The sequence below is a fragment of the Malaclemys terrapin genome, chromosome 2, assembly GCF_027887155.1.
Source record: "Malaclemys terrapin pileata isolate rMalTer1 chromosome 2, rMalTer1.hap1, whole genome shotgun sequence".
Taxonomy (NCBI): domain Eukaryota; kingdom Metazoa; phylum Chordata; order Testudines; family Emydidae; genus Malaclemys; species Malaclemys terrapin.
In genome coordinates this window covers 225531548-225547594 of record NC_071506.1, presented here as the reverse complement: position 1 = coordinate 225547594, position 16047 = coordinate 225531548, and the positions used below count along the sequence as shown (strand labels likewise).

The window sequence follows — 16047 nt, the reverse complement described above, 5'->3', positions numbered from 1 at the left end:
ATCATTACACTAGAACTACTTTGGTATAAAATATTTTTATTTTAAAGCTATGAAAATTATTTTAAAAATATATATATTTAATGTTTCTATTCACAGAACATTTGCTATTTCATAACATTAGTGGTCTGCTTTTCCTAGCCCGCCTGAATTTTATTCAAGAGATTTACAGACAGTTACTATCATTTTATATTTTTAAAAACCCCAGCATTACAGGATGCTGTACTAACGGAGATGTTTTATTTTCAGGATTCATTTAACCTATAGATTTTTAATGAAGCCAGAAAAAGCAATTATTTTCTGATGATTCAAAATTTCTTATTTCTTGAAGCATGTCTGTGGTTGACCACTTCTTCATTTGTTACCTGCAGCATGGCACCTTCCTGCCAAAGGAAAACAAAAATAAAGTGTATCTGAAGAGGTTTATCATGTATGTCTATCCATATTACCTATGGAAGAACTTCAGCAGTTTCAAAAATTATAAACAATTCATTAGTGTGCAGAACACAAAAGGAATACACCTTTGATCAGTTGTATACCTGTTCTTTAGGTGTGCAGCCTGTTTCAAGCAAGGAAACCAACACAAAAAATAAACTAAGGGCTAGATTCTACCAATTTACACATGCTGAGTAGCATGATATCTTGTAAAATCTTTCTGATTTCAATGAGAAGAGTGTAAGGGTGACAGAATCTGGCACTAAGATTTATTAGCTGTAAGAACTAGAAGAGACAGTGGAAACCTCAGTATCCTAGCCAAATTCCAATTTAGGTAATAACATTCTACATATATCTAAAATTCCACCTGTAGTTACAATTGAAGAAGTTTTCACTTGTCCTCCTAAAGAAATACTATGCAGCATTAAAGAAGAATGGATGTCATATTCCTTACTAGAGGTAGATGCATTTCAGTAGTGACGAAAATTCTCTATTATATAAACAATCTAAAGTTACTTGGGATCCTTCAGGGTGCAATGTGCTACATAAAATACTGAAGCCAGAATAGACAGATGCAGTACATTTCACTTCCAACAGCATAACACTATTGTACAGCTACTCTATCTTCACTGCACTTGTAACCATCAAAATCCCAAGAAAAATAAAAGGTTGCAAAGTGTAAAGAAAGTTTTATAATTTAATTAACTTGTGACCTACCATTTTAACTACCAACACCAGGTATGGAACCCTTGCAAAACTTTACTAATGGACACTTGCAGGTCTCATTTGTTCAACTGTAGCAGTGTACAGTAGCAGCAGTCTATGCTTGTCGATGGCTCATATCAAAGCTAGATTCCAGTAGGAAAAAAATATGTTAAGTAGCTGAAATTTAAAAAAACATGTCAAAATTTAATACAAGAAAAAAAGATGGGATTCACAACATTCTCTTCAGTTGGTAATGGTTAACTCAATTCATTGCTATGTTAAACTACATATGATAACCACTATACTGAAAGAGACTGTCATAGTATTAGTTTCTTGTTTTTGGAACATTAAGAAAGGAAAAGTAAATAAGATCTTACCTAAAGAAGTTTAACTGAAGCTTAGAACTATTTTGCTCTACACCCTCAGCCTTCGTTGGCATCCTTATAAAACTACGGTAGTTAAAGCTTTGCAGAAATACAGCGCAGCTTTTTAAGACTGGCTGAACTTAGTGCCGTTTTCAAGAGTTCTCTTGTACTAGACCTGTGTCCCTGGAAGAGTACCTCGCTGGGGATATTTCCTTTCCTTGCCATTGAAGAAGCAGCATCTAAAAGATCTAAAAAGGTGTTTCTCCTTGCAGAGATATCCCTTAAGTTATCTAGATATTTTAAACCTGATAATTTACAGACAACATACTTTTTCTGACCAGCATTTAATTTTACATGTACAACAACAGCTTTGTATTATTTGTGGGACCTTATACTACCCACTCCTTGCCTTATTTTACAATATTTTTTTTAAAAAAAAAATCTATAATTACACAGTATTTCCTTTAGAATTATTTTATTAAATCAAATGTACAACAGCTTCTTAACTCTACACACGCACTTAAATTTTTTAAAAGGAAAACGTTATGTCTTATTACACCATGATCCTGGCTAATAGTTTTTCAAAACTTTGAGAAAAATCTTAAAAAAGGTTTCACATGTCACCTGAAACTTACAAATTTAACATTATCAAAGGAATGCTTCTACACTCTTACAAAGACCACTAGAAAGAAACAACAATTAAAAAGCTAAGAAACTGTCTCAAAGGCATTTTTACAATCCTTCCTCCACAGTAAGGTAATGTTATTAAATAATCCAATCCATTCACAAAATGGCTCTCTGCATCTGCTCTGGTGTCTTCTGCCATATCACTGCATATTTATGCATGACTGAGTAAGTGTTTCCTTAACATTGTTATTTCGATAACCTGAAGCTGTTCTGTTACCTCTGGGCTCTCATCCTCTCCTATTTATACAGTGAAGCCTGTTTCAACAGAAGTAAAGAGTAAAAAATAGGTTATGAAATTATCCATCTAATGAATTTTTAAAGGAAAGATAATATGATCCTAAAAAGCTTTTACTCCTGCAGCTAAGTCTCAAGAAACACTGCAATTTTAGCACATATAAAGATACTTACCCATGGCAAGTTTGTAGAAGCTCAGTAACGGCTCCTCCCTCCATATCCACCACTTCCTCCACTGCCTCCTGGACCATAGTTTCCTGCATTTTTGGAACAGGATAGACGACATTTACATCTTTATTTTTTGAAACCCAGGCACATTTACTGTATATTTACAAGAAGATTATATTCAGTTTAATTCAAGAGGACAATGTGCACATCACCTTGATTATAAAGCTAACATGTAATTGTCCTCTATGAGAGATTATCCCCCAAGAACTGTCTTGATAATCACATTTTGAAAACAGAACAAGATTCTTGCAGCAAGAGAAATTCCAATGGTTTAAACATATAATCAAATAAGGAAATTCATGCCGCACACTCTTGGGGCCTGATTCTGCAACATGTATTATGTGGGTACATCAGTCTACCCACACACTACACCTTAAAGAAAACTGGTCTGAAGTAAATTTCCCTTTGCGTGCTTTGCACATGTAAAGCATTACTGCTTAGAAGCTGCTGACCAAAAAGAAAAGGCAGAAATATTATAATGAGCCTAATATGGGAGAGAGAAAGAACAAAAAGTTTAGCGGAGAGTAGTGAGTCGGTGGTAATTACTACTATAGTAAATAATTTGTTCACATTGCTCTGACTAATGCTAAGGGATGTAAGGAGGAGACTTATTTGGGGGGGGGGGGGGGGGGGGGGGGGGGGAGAGAAACACACATTGCCAAAACTAATTATTGTCTGACTGATATCCCTATGACATTTACCAACACTAAAATTTGGAAGGAGCATGGAAGAAGTGATATTACATCATATAATCATATTTTACAAACAAACAGACTTAATGGGCATGAAGTTAGTATCCCAAAACAAACTCTAGATTGACCAGACCACTGAGAGTTCATACCTGACCCAAGTACAATCTGGTAAACAAAACTATTAGTAAACATACATACATATTTAAAAAACAACACACAAAAAAACCCCTAACTGTTCCTGCTTTGAGAAAACTTGTCGTCACACCAAATAGTGATCTTGCTGTTTGAAATCATCATACTGTTTTAATGCTGATAATTTATTTTTCTTTTGGGCGCACTCACAGATAACCACTACCACTCTTTGCACTATTGTTTACTAGCTCTAAAATTCTGCTGGCAAGTGGGATTTACAAAAGACTATGCAGCAATTCTCTACACAGGTTAACTGGTTCGTGTCCCCTGTCTCTACAAAGGATCAAAGGCCACTGAAAAATTTGGTCCCAATTCAACCCATGACATATACAATACCTCCACCATATGGTCCCCCCATGTTCCTGCTACCACCAAAATTTCCACTCTTCATTGGACCATAGTTTGAGGGCTGTTGGTTATAGTTTCCAAAATCATTGTAGTTTCCACTTCCATAATTGCCTGTATTATTGACACAAAAAGAGCTAAATGTAAGAATTATTTCTCTGTGTTATTACAAACCTAACAAATCAAGACTAAAAAACAAATAAAAAAAAAACCAAAAAAACAAACAAAAAAAAAAGGTAATAAGAAGAGGAATGTCTTTCACTAAAGTCAATTATTTTTCCTCACTGACCATAGAAAATGGCATACTGGTTTTGACAACACTTATGAAGTAAAATGTTCTCAAGTCAATAATCTTGCTCAGGCTAGTCCAAAACTAAACTTTCAGTTAAATGTTTTAAGCAAATGTATTACCTCCTCCATAGTTGTCATAACCACCTCCGTAGCCCCCACCCTGGTTGCCATATCCAGGTCCTCCACCACCATATCCTCCTCTTCCTCCTCCATAACCAGGACTACCTCCAAAATTGCCACCTATTATGAAATAAGCCTTTAAATAGTAACTTTACATTATAAATGTCAGTTGTACTATTCCTCAGATCACACAGTGTTCTGCTAAGACTAAGATTTTAGTTTTCTTCAGCATCAGTCTACTGAAGGACAAAAAAGGCCAACAGGAAGCTTTGAAGGGCGATTTCTACAAATAGAAATTTTTAAAGCTATATACTCCCCCTTAACTGTTTAGTCTGACTGCAGTTTTTGCCTAAGGATTAAAACAAAAATGATACCAATGCATGATATTTAGATCTAAAGAGACAGGTTTTTCTTTACATAAATCCTGAATTTTTCAGAAAGCTGATTAGTTTAGGAAAGCACTGCTGAGCAACAGTGAGCTGCAGTTAATACTACATTTTCGAGTCTCTAAAAAGTTACTTTCTTTACCAGTTCTTTTGACAGACTTTCTGCACAAAGTCATAACGGAACACAAAACGTTAGTATAAAAAGGAAAACTCAGTGCAAGACATGATTTTTTTTACTAGGGTGAATGCTTTGAGTGTGTGGTTCAGGCATGGGGGAGGAAATTGTACATAAGCATGAGCCATCAGGATGAACTAATTACTTTGAGTAGTGTGGCAAAAGTATTATATACTTCCAAATGAGAAACATGGATTTGAATGCAAGAAGGCCTTAGGGGAAACAACCAGACTGGTTATGCTTGCATACATTTATCAGCAAGTGCAGGTCTTTAGGTGTAGCATAATCTAGCACTGGAGTGAGATAGCCAAAAATAGGGCTGAAAAAGAAAATGAGAAAAACTGCAGATAGAAATCAGGTTTTCAGGGGCAGGAGACGAGGGACATATGGCAAACCACACAGTTAAAGACCAAGGATTAAAACTAGTCAGCAGTTATTTATTGTTCTTGAACCAGATCAATATGGCTCTACCGCTTAAGATGATTAGTAACAGAAAATACAGAACCTTTTCAAAGTATGAGAAGTTACAAAAACCCACTAGTCTACACTAACCTCCTGGTCCTCCACCATATCCATTGTATCCATCACCAAATCCACGACCACTTCCATATCCATCTGTTGGAAATAAGTATTTGTTTTAGTTCATCTGTACGGAACTAGAAAAAAGTTTACTCTTAATAGTGAGCTGGAATTTTTAAAATACAGAAAGATGCTTTAAATGTTTTAAATTGAGATGACAAATTTAGTTATTTAAAAAAAAACAGTTTATTTTTAAACCTACAAAATACAAGCAGATGCTGTGTGTATGACCCTTTCAAAAACTGGTGTCACAAATACCATATTTGAGATCAACTCTTGCAGGAGAAACATAATACCTTAAACACAGATCATGAAATTTCAACCATTATAAACTGCTGTATTCATCTGATATACAAATTTCAAAATGTTACAGTAGTTTTCAAACTGTGACTAACCTTCTCTAAGGATAAATAAAATCACTTTGGGGACTCGTATTTCTCCTACTTATTTTCAGTGCCCCCCCCCCGAGAAGAAAAAAGACCCACAGCCATTTCTAGGGGGTATATATGAGGAGTATAATGGACTTGAATAATTTGAATTTAAAACTTCAGACATATGCACCCTAAACCAAGAAATACACATCTGTCAGAAACAAGGCATACAACCATCACCTTAAATAATCATCTTCTCTTAAAGAAGAGTTGCATTTCTGGACTTGAACTGAAGATTGGCAACCAGGAAGCTGCTACCTTGACAATTATTTATACTTAAAAGCCCACTCTAAAATTGTAATAATTTACTCTAGCAATCTGTTCTATTACTTTGTATACAGTCTCTAAAATGGACCAGGTCACAGTGCTTCTTTATATTATGTGAACTAACATCTCAAAAGCACTGACTTCATACATTTATACTGATTCGTTTCCATTTTGTTATTTCTAATCAGAAAGGTTAGTATTGTCATATTAAGAGGTTTGTTATTAGTCTTTTCTAAAACGATTTTGTTGCCAATACTGCAGTAGATGGTAGTAACCTACAGAGCAAACTGAAATCCAAAAAACACATGATAAACCTGATAGTCTTACCAGATCCACCTCTGAAGTTGCTTCCTGGTCCTGGACCAAAGTTGCCACCACCTCCACGTGAATCCCCAAAGCCGAAGTTACCTAGGATGATTTTAGATTCCTGTTAAGTATGTATTATATGAAAACTAAACCTAAGACCATAAAGTGAAACTCAAATACCTCCTCTTCCACTCCTAGAGCTTTGAACTTCTTGCATTTCTTGTCTAGATAAAGCTTTTCTTACTTCTGCATTATGGCCGTTGATGGTGTGGTATTTCTGCACTGTAAATCATAAAAATTTAAGAAATTACATACAGTAAAAGTTGCTTCTAGAGTTTAACTCAGGAATGGCTAAATTGCCAAAGAAAATAATTTTTCCTCCTCACATTTTTGCAATACCAATTCCAATCATCCAGAAGTCTAAATTATAAAGATGACAGGATAATTTCAGGTAGTATTATTGCATGCTCCATCAAATTTATTAATGGAAGATTCAAAAAACTAAGGCCTTGTTCCTACAAACATTTATGCATGTAAGTAATCCAATTAAATTTAAAAACTTACTCACATGCTTAAGTGTTATCTATATCAGGTCCTTAAAGTAGCAATATTGTAAGATGAAATTGTGGAATGAAGTTTACTTACATACAATTTTATCCACAGGATCATGGTCATCAAACGTAACAAAGCCAAAACCTCTCTTTTTACCAGATTGTCTATCTGTAATTATTTCAATAGTGTCAATTTTCCCATATTCCTCAAAGTAGTCTCGAAGGTGGTGTTCCTCAGTATCTTCCTTAATTCCACCAACAAACAGCTTTTTCACAGTAACATGAGCACCAGGTTTTCCAGATTCCTTGAAAGAATTAAATATTTTTTTCAAAACTACTAAGGTAGTGGAAGAGAGAGTTTTGCATATGGACTCTATCATGATCTTAAAGACAGTTAACTTGAAATCTAATCAATTTTAAGAAGTGAATTTACAGTGTTTTCAAGTAAACCATATTATCTGGAATGCCTGTGCCTTTTTTAAATTTTACAATCATTTTGCTATTTTTTAAAGCAACTACCTCTGGTTGCTATGTGAAAAGCTCTAAACAAGCAAGAGGGGAACAGACTATGCTGCAGAAAGAATGAAAATGATTATACATGAAGTGTAATCAAAAGTACAAAGTTATATTTAGACAGATAAAACTGAAATATTAGGAGAAATCTCACATTTACTTGAAAGAATAGTAAGTAACAAATTTTCAGGCAGAACTGTGATCTATGAACTGACTGGGTCCTTTTCATTTTAACCAACTGTATTCAAATTCCAGACAACTTCATTTAATTTGTCTGCCTATCTTTTAAATGCCAGATAACTTTAGGTGAAATCCTGGCCCCACTGAAGTCACTAGCAAAAAACTCCCATTGTCTTCAATGGTGCCAGAATCTCATCCTTGATCTCCAGTCCCAAAAAGAACAGCTCCCCAAATGCTGCTTCTTTGACTAGAATATCCAACCTAAAACAGTAGGGATTAAACGGTAGGGACTTTTGATATTTACGGCCCCACCAATGGAGTAGTCACTCAACCTAAAAAGCTGAAATGGTTTCTGTCAATCAAGTCCTAAATTCAAACTGGCAGAAGTCAACCTCTGCATGTGTACTGCTGTAAAGCGTCTAAAAATGGTAAGATAAAGAAGAAAGGAAAAGGAAAAAGGCATGTGCCCATAACCAGAGCCTCTTCGTTATAAGAAAAAGTAAGCACTGAAATGTCTATCGGTAAGAATAAGCTAGTTTCTCACCAAATCAGAGACAATCTTTCATAACGTAAAAAGCCTCTTTGTTTTTCAGTACTTTGCTCACCTCTCTGGCTACTGCTCGTTTTGGCTCAACTACCCTTCCATCAATTGAGTGAGGTCTTGCAGCCATGGCTGCATCAACTTCGGCCATGGAGGAGAATGTTACAAAACCAAATCCTCTCGATCGTTTGCTTGCAGGATCCCTCATCACCTGCAAACAAGTCAGGAAGTTTTATTATTCCACTATTAAGTTTTCATACTACCGCTACAGCTAAGTATAAGTAAGGGCCTTAATTTTCTATTTGTTTTTTAATCAATTTTCACCTAAATTTTGGACCACTCAAGTACATGAAAATACTGATTATGTTAAGAAAATGCAATACATTACATTAGGGAGATGTGTTACTAATAAGTTAGTCTAAGGGTAGGTCTACTCTTCAGGGGCACTGCTATGGTGCTATAGCTATGCCACTATAGCAGTGCCTTAGTGCAGATACTTCCTACATCAACCAAAGGGTTTTTCCATCTATGTTGTTAATACACCTCTCCGAAAAGGGGTAGCTAGGCTGATGAAAGAATTCTTCCATTGACCTACCTTCATCTACAGTGGAGGTTAGGTCAATGTTTCACAGGGTGCAAAATTTCACATACCCTAAGCGATGTAGTTAAGTCATCTAATTTTTAGATGTAGACCAGGCCTACGTGTAAATGTGAAGCTGTCTGTTAAAGTAAGGCAACGTAGTGGAAGATTAACACATGCATGTGCGCGCGTGCACGTGCGTTTTTTCAAGTCCTTAAAAAAAAAGCCAGAACCTTCCGGCTCCGGCAACCTGCTCCAAATGGAAACTAAACCTGTGTTTACTTTAAATACTCGTATGTGTCTGTATTTGTTCCTTTTTTTCCCTCTTGTCCTCCTATCCTGCAAAGTTAACCCAAAAACCTGAAGTTAGGGGGTAAAAATTGGTGCACAAAGCTTATTTTTGTAATGAACATCACCAGATTTCTGGGAAATTTAAAACAAAATAAAAACCAAAAGTAATGGGCCGTGAGCATAAGTCTTCATATCTTTAATTTAGATTTTCTTTGCTTTCTACGCAAAAGCAGGTGTTTGAACCCAATTACCCATACTGATTAAATTAAATATTTGCATGGTATAATTCTGCATTACAGAAGTGAAAAACTTGGCTTTACCCTCCATCATCCATATTGTTCATGAAATTGTTGACTTCAACTGCAATTTATACATAAAGCTTTTTAAAGATTTCACATACAGGAATCAACTAGATGCTTCCATTTGCCGCCTTATACTTCAGAAAATGGCAAGCAATTTTTTACAAAGTTGTAAAGTCCACATTATCAGCATACATTAGCACATGCAACTTACCACACAGTCTGTAAGTTTCCCCCATTGCTCATAGTAGTTTCTCAAACTTTCTTCTGTTGTTTCAAAGCTCAAGCCACCAATGAACAGTTTGCGAAACTGCTCCTTTTCTCTCTAATTTAGAGAATATAGTATTAATGTCATTTGCAATTCTCCCATAGTACTGCAGTCTGACATTAGACATGTTCACAAATGTCAATGAATATTCATTTTCAACAAAAGATTATGATTATTTGAAGTTGTATTATTGCCATCCAGTACAGACCCATATATTATAAAGGTAGCGCTTGACAATTTCACAGGTTTTTTTAAATTACCTTCCTTCGCCTCAGAAATATATTAAAAATGAAAATTAGGTTTTAAGTACTTAGAACTGGAGAAGTGCCCTCTGAAACGCCATCAAGTTTTCCTTCCTGCAATAGCATCGTCTTTAAAAAACCCATAGATTATAATTGATGAGCTGTGCTCTCTTTACAGTAACTCCTCACTTAACAGTTATGTTCCTGAAAAACGCAACTTTAAGCGAAACAATGTTAAGCAAATCCAATTTCCCCATAAGAATTAATGTAAATGAGGGGGTTTAGGTTCCAGGGAATTTTTTTTCCCCACCAGACAAAAGATTATATATACACATACATACACACATACAATAAGTTTTAAACAAACAATTTAATACTGGTACACGGTGATGATTGTCAAGCTTGGTTGAGGTGGAGGAGTCAGGGGTGGGATATTTCCCAGGGAATGCCTTACTGCTAAACGATGAACTAACAATTGGCTGAGCCCTCAAGGGTTAACTCTCACATTCTACAAGGCAGCAGGAATGGAGGGAGGGGAGACAGCATCACAGACAGATTCACACACACACACGGTGGGGGGGTGGGTGTCCGTCCTTTAAGTATGCTGATCCTACTCTTAAGTACACTGCCTTGTGAATTAGATCAGCTTGCTGAGACCACAGCTGCTGCCAGCAAGCTCTCTCCCTCCTGAGCCCTGTTGTGTGTCCTCCCTACTCTATGAAGATGGGGTAAGCAGGGTGCAGGAGCAGGGGGACACACTGACATTAGCCCCTCTCTTCCTCCCCTCCCTCATGCACAGCAAGCAGGAGTCTTGGGGAGAAGCTCCAAGGCGGAGGACAGGAGCAGCACATGGCAATGGGGGGAGGGACAGCTGAACTGGTGGCAATTGATAGCCTGCTGGGCAGCTGCTGCACATGGAACCTAGGGGAGCTGATAGGGGACTGCCGGTCCACCCTGGTTCCAAGCCCCCACTAGCTAGTTGCAACAGGCTGCTCTTCCCTAAGCAGTGGGCAAAGCAGGCAGCTGCCAAAGGACGTTAGAGGGGAGCACTGCACAACTTTAAAAGGAGCATGTTCCCTAAATGATCAGCAACGTAACCTGGATGACTTTAAATTAGGAGTTACTTTGCTAGATCAGAAGATACCAATTTATGTTGTTCATTCCAAAACGCAGGCTATTTTATTTTTAAATATAAAATAAAGTGTTTGTGCTCAAATTGATGTTCACCAATACAAACCAGAAAAGGAGAAACAAGCTTCTATGTGAAGCACACAAAAAAGGGGAGTGGTAGTGCTTCTTTTTTAATAAAATAAAAACGTATAGGCTCATACACCAAAAACCTTAAGCTATTAAATAAATATTTCATCAATTCATTCACATGTGGACAATTAAAGCTCTCATGAGGTGCACATTAAGGAGCTATGGGAGTTTTGCCATTGACTTCAATACGAGTAGGATCAGGCCCCAACTGGGAAGCAGCTTACCATTTCTTTCCTCATTTTATCTGAAGTGTGGCTATTTTCGAGTAAGATATGGGGGCTGTTTTCTAGGGAAATTATGTGAAGGCAAACAGATTTTATGTTTTGCAGTTCTAAGCAGCAGTAAGCGGTCATACAATATACTTTTAAAAAAACTAAACTATTGGAAAGCAGGTAAAATAAAGATCTAGCTTTTAGAAAGGCAAATTTATCTTTTGCTAGTCAGGTGATTAAGGCCATCAGAAAACTAAGGTATGTACCAGGGGTGGCCAAACCAAGGGTTGCAAGCTGCATGCAGGCTCCTTTGCACTAAGGGCAGCTCGCTCAGCCCCGCCCATCCTCCACCTACCAGACTAGGGCTTCAGCCCTGCAGGAAACACATGCTGAGGCTCAGGGCTTCAGTAGGAGTGGGGTTCAGGCAGGTGCCCCTGGCTCTCGAACTTCTGAAAATTATAGTATGTGGCTTGGAGGGTACGTAAGTTTGGCCATCCCTGGTATATAGTATATTAAATATTTTATGATACTGAAGCAGCAATATATAAAGAGGAGGAATAAAAGCAATTTATCTTAAAATGGCCAAGAGCTGAAGTGTATTGAATCAGGGACAATATTCACTGTGTGTACTATGTCTAGCATGATGGTACCATGATCCTGACTGAGGTGTTAAAATGCTACCATAATACATAAATACATAATAGCCAAAGTTATGAAGAACTCAATTAACAGCTGAAGAGTTTATTATGAAACTGGAAAAGAATCACTATCTTGGAAAGGAAGAAGCTATTAGAAATTTCAAGATCAATAAAAGTTTCCAGAGCAGTTTACACCATCAAAAAGATGGAATGAATGCCTTGTTGCATTTGTTTGCCCCGATAGTGGATACCTAATTATTCCCTCGCAAAATTCTGCTTACCCACTCACTTGGGTAAGTAATTTTGAAAGGCTAGATCCTTTTTCCTTTAGAATCATCATGTTTTGGATGAAGAGACACTTACTAATGATAAATTTTGGGAATACCAATAAATTTTAATGGGTTTCTTTTCAAGTCTTCAAAAACATGTCTCTCTCTCTCTTTTTTTTTTTTTTTTAAAGTATTGGCTTGGTCAAATTTGCTCCAATACAGAATTTGTAAAAACTGAGGTTTCACACACACACACACACACACACACACTTCAATTTTTGGTTTATTTTAATGGAAATAACTTCAAAAAAATTCCTGCATATTTTATACTGCCAACACTGGAGCATTGGACTAGGGTACAAGAACCTAATAATACTGACCAGAACCAGACTATTAACAAAAGTGTAGCTGGCTAATCTGTTTCACTATTCATGTTGAGAGAAAGAAAAGGTAGTCTAACAGATAATCAAAAACTAACATTGAGCATTTGAAAAAATACTTCAGGCATTACACAAGATTTTTTTTTTTAAATAGTTTTAAAAGCAGTATCCCCTTCAATTTATTTTCCAGTTGAATTTTCTCATTGACCAATAAATGCTTCTTGATCTTGCCTAGACTTCCATAGTGTGCCCCAATAGCTGAAAGAAATTATTGGAGAAAGAATACAGAATCTGCTTTTGATATACCTGCATATCCTGCTGCCTCTCTCAGGCTCTGCAGTCAGTAGGTAGGTTTGCAACAATGATGTAAAAAGTTTTACTATTCAATTTTATCATTCTAGTTACTTTACTGCACTGCTGCAAAACAATCTGCAAAGCCTGAAGAAAGCAGCAGGCACACAGAGGCCTGGTCCACACTAACCCCCCACTTCGAACTAAGGTACTTCGAATTCAGCTACGTTATTAACGTCAAGCTGAATTTAAGTACCTTAGTTCGAACTTACTGCGGGTCCAGACGCAGCAGGCAGACTCCCCCGTCGATGCCACGTACTCCTCTCACCGAACTGGAGTACCGGCGTGGACCACTTCTGGGATTGATCCGGGATTGATTTATCGCGTCTAGACAAGACACAATAAATCGATCCCAGAAGATCGATTGCTTACTGCCGGACCCGGAGGTAAGTGTAGACCTACCCAGAGAGTCTTATCAAAAGCGGAGTCAGTACTAACCCATATACAGACCCCAAAAATCCCGATTTTTTTTTTTAAAAAACACAATATTCTTCAAGCTGCTAACAAATGAAAGAGAAGGAATGGGAAGATAAAGGACCTGAATCTACCATTAGTCAATGGGAATATTTGGCCACTGCATGATGATATGAGATATTTGCATAAACATTTTATTTTTCACAAAGCACACTCTCACCTCAAACTCTTAACTGGAGTGGGGGAAAGCAGAGTCAGTGTTTGGCAGAAATGGACTGCTAATGAAACTTACATCAAATCGCTATCATTTGGCATGCAAGCAGAGTACCAAAGCAAGTATTTTTAAATTACATATACTGGCAACAGATGATCTTCAGAAAGTATTTCAAGCCCTGTAAATAATTATTACTATAATAAGCAGCATTGTTGTAGCCATTTTGGTCCTAGGATATTAGGGAGACAAGACAATGGAAGTTGGTCCAATAAAACACAGTACCTCCCCACCTGGTCTACCTAGACTCTATGATATGAAACTTCTGGTGATCTGCAGAACACTTGGTAACTAGTTTCTTGAAAGACAGCTAAAAATGTATGTAATTGTGTAATATTTTCACAACACAAGCAAAATGCTACTGAGACAAGAGGCAGCCAGCATGACCAGGAAGGAAAAAGGGGTAGCCCAGTAAACAGCCTAGTCCCCCTGTTAAATTGATGTTTGCACTAAGAAAGTTTGAGAACATTATATGCAAAGAACTGTTTCAGGGGGGTGGGGGAGAGGGTGGAGCAGCATGCTGTGACCTAAAATAAAGTAAGTTTCAGTGCTAAAGTTTTCATACTGTGACCACACACTTCAGTTAAGGATTAGCTAAAGAAATAATATTCTGAAGTTTGCCATTGGAGTCTCAACTTTTAATTACCATGTGGTACATCAAAAATAGCATGTCCCAAAGTACAGTACTGACTTGCTCAAGTACGTAACCCCATGCCATGCTCTGCCTTGGATGGCACATGGACTCTGAGTTTTGAGACTTCTAGGGAGTGAAGGGCACACAGATTACTCTGCTGACAGAAACACCACTTTCCACTAGGGAGCTCTGTCAGCATAGCTACACTGATCTAATGTTTGCAGTGAAAAGCAAGGCCTAAGTGTCTCATATGGCAACTTAAAAGAAACCCTTCAGGTAAAATGAAATACCATCAATTAATTCCAGAGTTAACATTAATTGGTATAAAATACATATGACACAAACCATCTGATGGTTTTCCTACGTTCTATTATAATCTTGGTGAAAACTCATTTTTGTACAAAATTATAAATAAAAGAATAGGGTATAACCGGTCTTTAGATCTTCCCATAATGCATCTTCCCCGCACTCAGACGACGGGTAAGATTTTTATGAGTAACTAGGAGTCTGCCTATTCTAAGAGATATTATGTCCCACGACATGAGCGAATCTCCAAAGGGTGGGGAAATGTGGAACCTCTTTTTGAGAGGACAGCGTCCAATCACAAGGAATGTGTTTTATAGAACACCACCTACAGAGGCAGGGAACGAATGGCTCTAAACTGTTGCAAACTCGAGCAGGTTAAGATCATAATCAACAAAAATGGCGGCCAGAGATAGAAGAGCGGGAGCTTCAGATCAGCATCCGAGAACTGCGTGCCCGCCAAAAAAAGGAGCGCCATGGGATGAGGCCCCTAAGGGATGGGGGGGGGGGGGGAGAGGCAGATTCCCCGGTCCCCCAAAACTGCGCAGCCTCTACTCAAAAGGAGCTAGTCCTATTGACTCCACGAGTCCTCCTCAGCGTCCCCACCCAACGCGGCAGCAGGACTGGCGCCGCAAAGGCCTGAGCGCATCAAGCGCCGCGCCCGCCATGTGGCGGTGCCGGGAGACTGGGGCCGCCCCGAGGGGCCAGAGCAGGAAAATGGTTGCTGCGTTGGAGCGCGCGTCCACTCTGGGCAGAGCGATGCCGCGGAGGAGGGGAAAATCTTCTCTGGCCGGCCGCTAAGGGTCGGCTACGGCCGCTCCACCAGCCCCCCGCCCTCGGGAAGAGGGCCCCGGCTACCCCAGCCCCTCTCCCTCGGACCGGAACAGAACTAGTTACCGCCCTTCTCAGCCAACCCACCTGCTCCCAGACACCCCCCACCCCTCCCGCCACGGAGAGATGCTGCGCCTCTCCCTACCCGCCACTCCTCTCAGGCGTCTCATGGCGGAGGTTCCCCGCCGCCTCCCCCCCTAGGCCCGGGACCATTCACCCTCCCCCCTCGTCCCGCTGCCATTTTACCCCTCCCCCTCGTTACCGCCATTACCATCTGTGCCTCCCCGGCCTGATCCCGGCGTTTCGCAGGGCCGGAGAGAGACCCGGTTCGCTTACTGCCCTCCATGGTCACCCCTAGGGCGCACGCGGCTCGCTAGCGTAACGGGAGTTCGGTTAAACGGTCTGTCAGGCGGCTCTAGGACTTCCCTCCGCTTGCGCTGTTGCCGCAGCGTGTACCCCCGCCTCCCTGTGCTGCGCACCAGCCCAACGGCCGCCGGCGCTTCCAGAACCTTCCTCCCCTCTAACGTCTCTGCTACGGAAAACCACCAAGTCTCGCCCACTGCGCCACCATGCGCATCAACTAA

General features: G+C 38.9%; 1 protein-coding gene across 4 annotated transcripts in view; it reads right to left on the bottom strand.

Moving 5' to 3' along the window:
• Window positions 1–16: 16 nt before the first annotated feature.
• The window catches only part of HNRNPA2B1 (heterogeneous nuclear ribonucleoprotein A2/B1), a 17534-nt gene continuing 1503 nt past the window's right edge, over window positions 17–16047 (bottom strand). The window contains exons 1-12 of one of the 4 annotated variants that reach the window (XR_008444016.1): window positions 15735–15943; window positions 9605–9715; window positions 8285–8431; window positions 7081–7291; window positions 6616–6717; window positions 6457–6537; window positions 5405–5467; window positions 4292–4411; window positions 3872–3994; window positions 2598–2680; window positions 1150–1280; window positions 17–380 (exon numbers count right to left, since the gene is read on the bottom strand). Coding sequence is in view for 3 of the 4 variants with exons in the window: in XM_054020117.1 (XP_053876092.1) it covers window positions 2619–2680; window positions 3872–3994; window positions 4292–4411; window positions 5405–5467; window positions 6457–6537; window positions 6616–6717; window positions 7081–7291; window positions 8285–8431; window positions 9605–9715; window positions 15735–15809 (1095 nt within the window). In the remaining variant the exon portion in view is untranslated. Of the gene's footprint in view, window positions 381–1149; window positions 1281–1960; window positions 2445–2597; window positions 2681–3871; window positions 3995–4291; window positions 4412–5404; window positions 5468–6456; window positions 6538–6615; window positions 6718–7080; window positions 7292–8284; window positions 8432–9604; window positions 9716–15734; window positions 15944–16047 lie in introns of those variants that run through there. The other 3 variants (XM_054020117.1, XM_054020118.1, XM_054020119.1) reach the window with 3 other exon arrangements.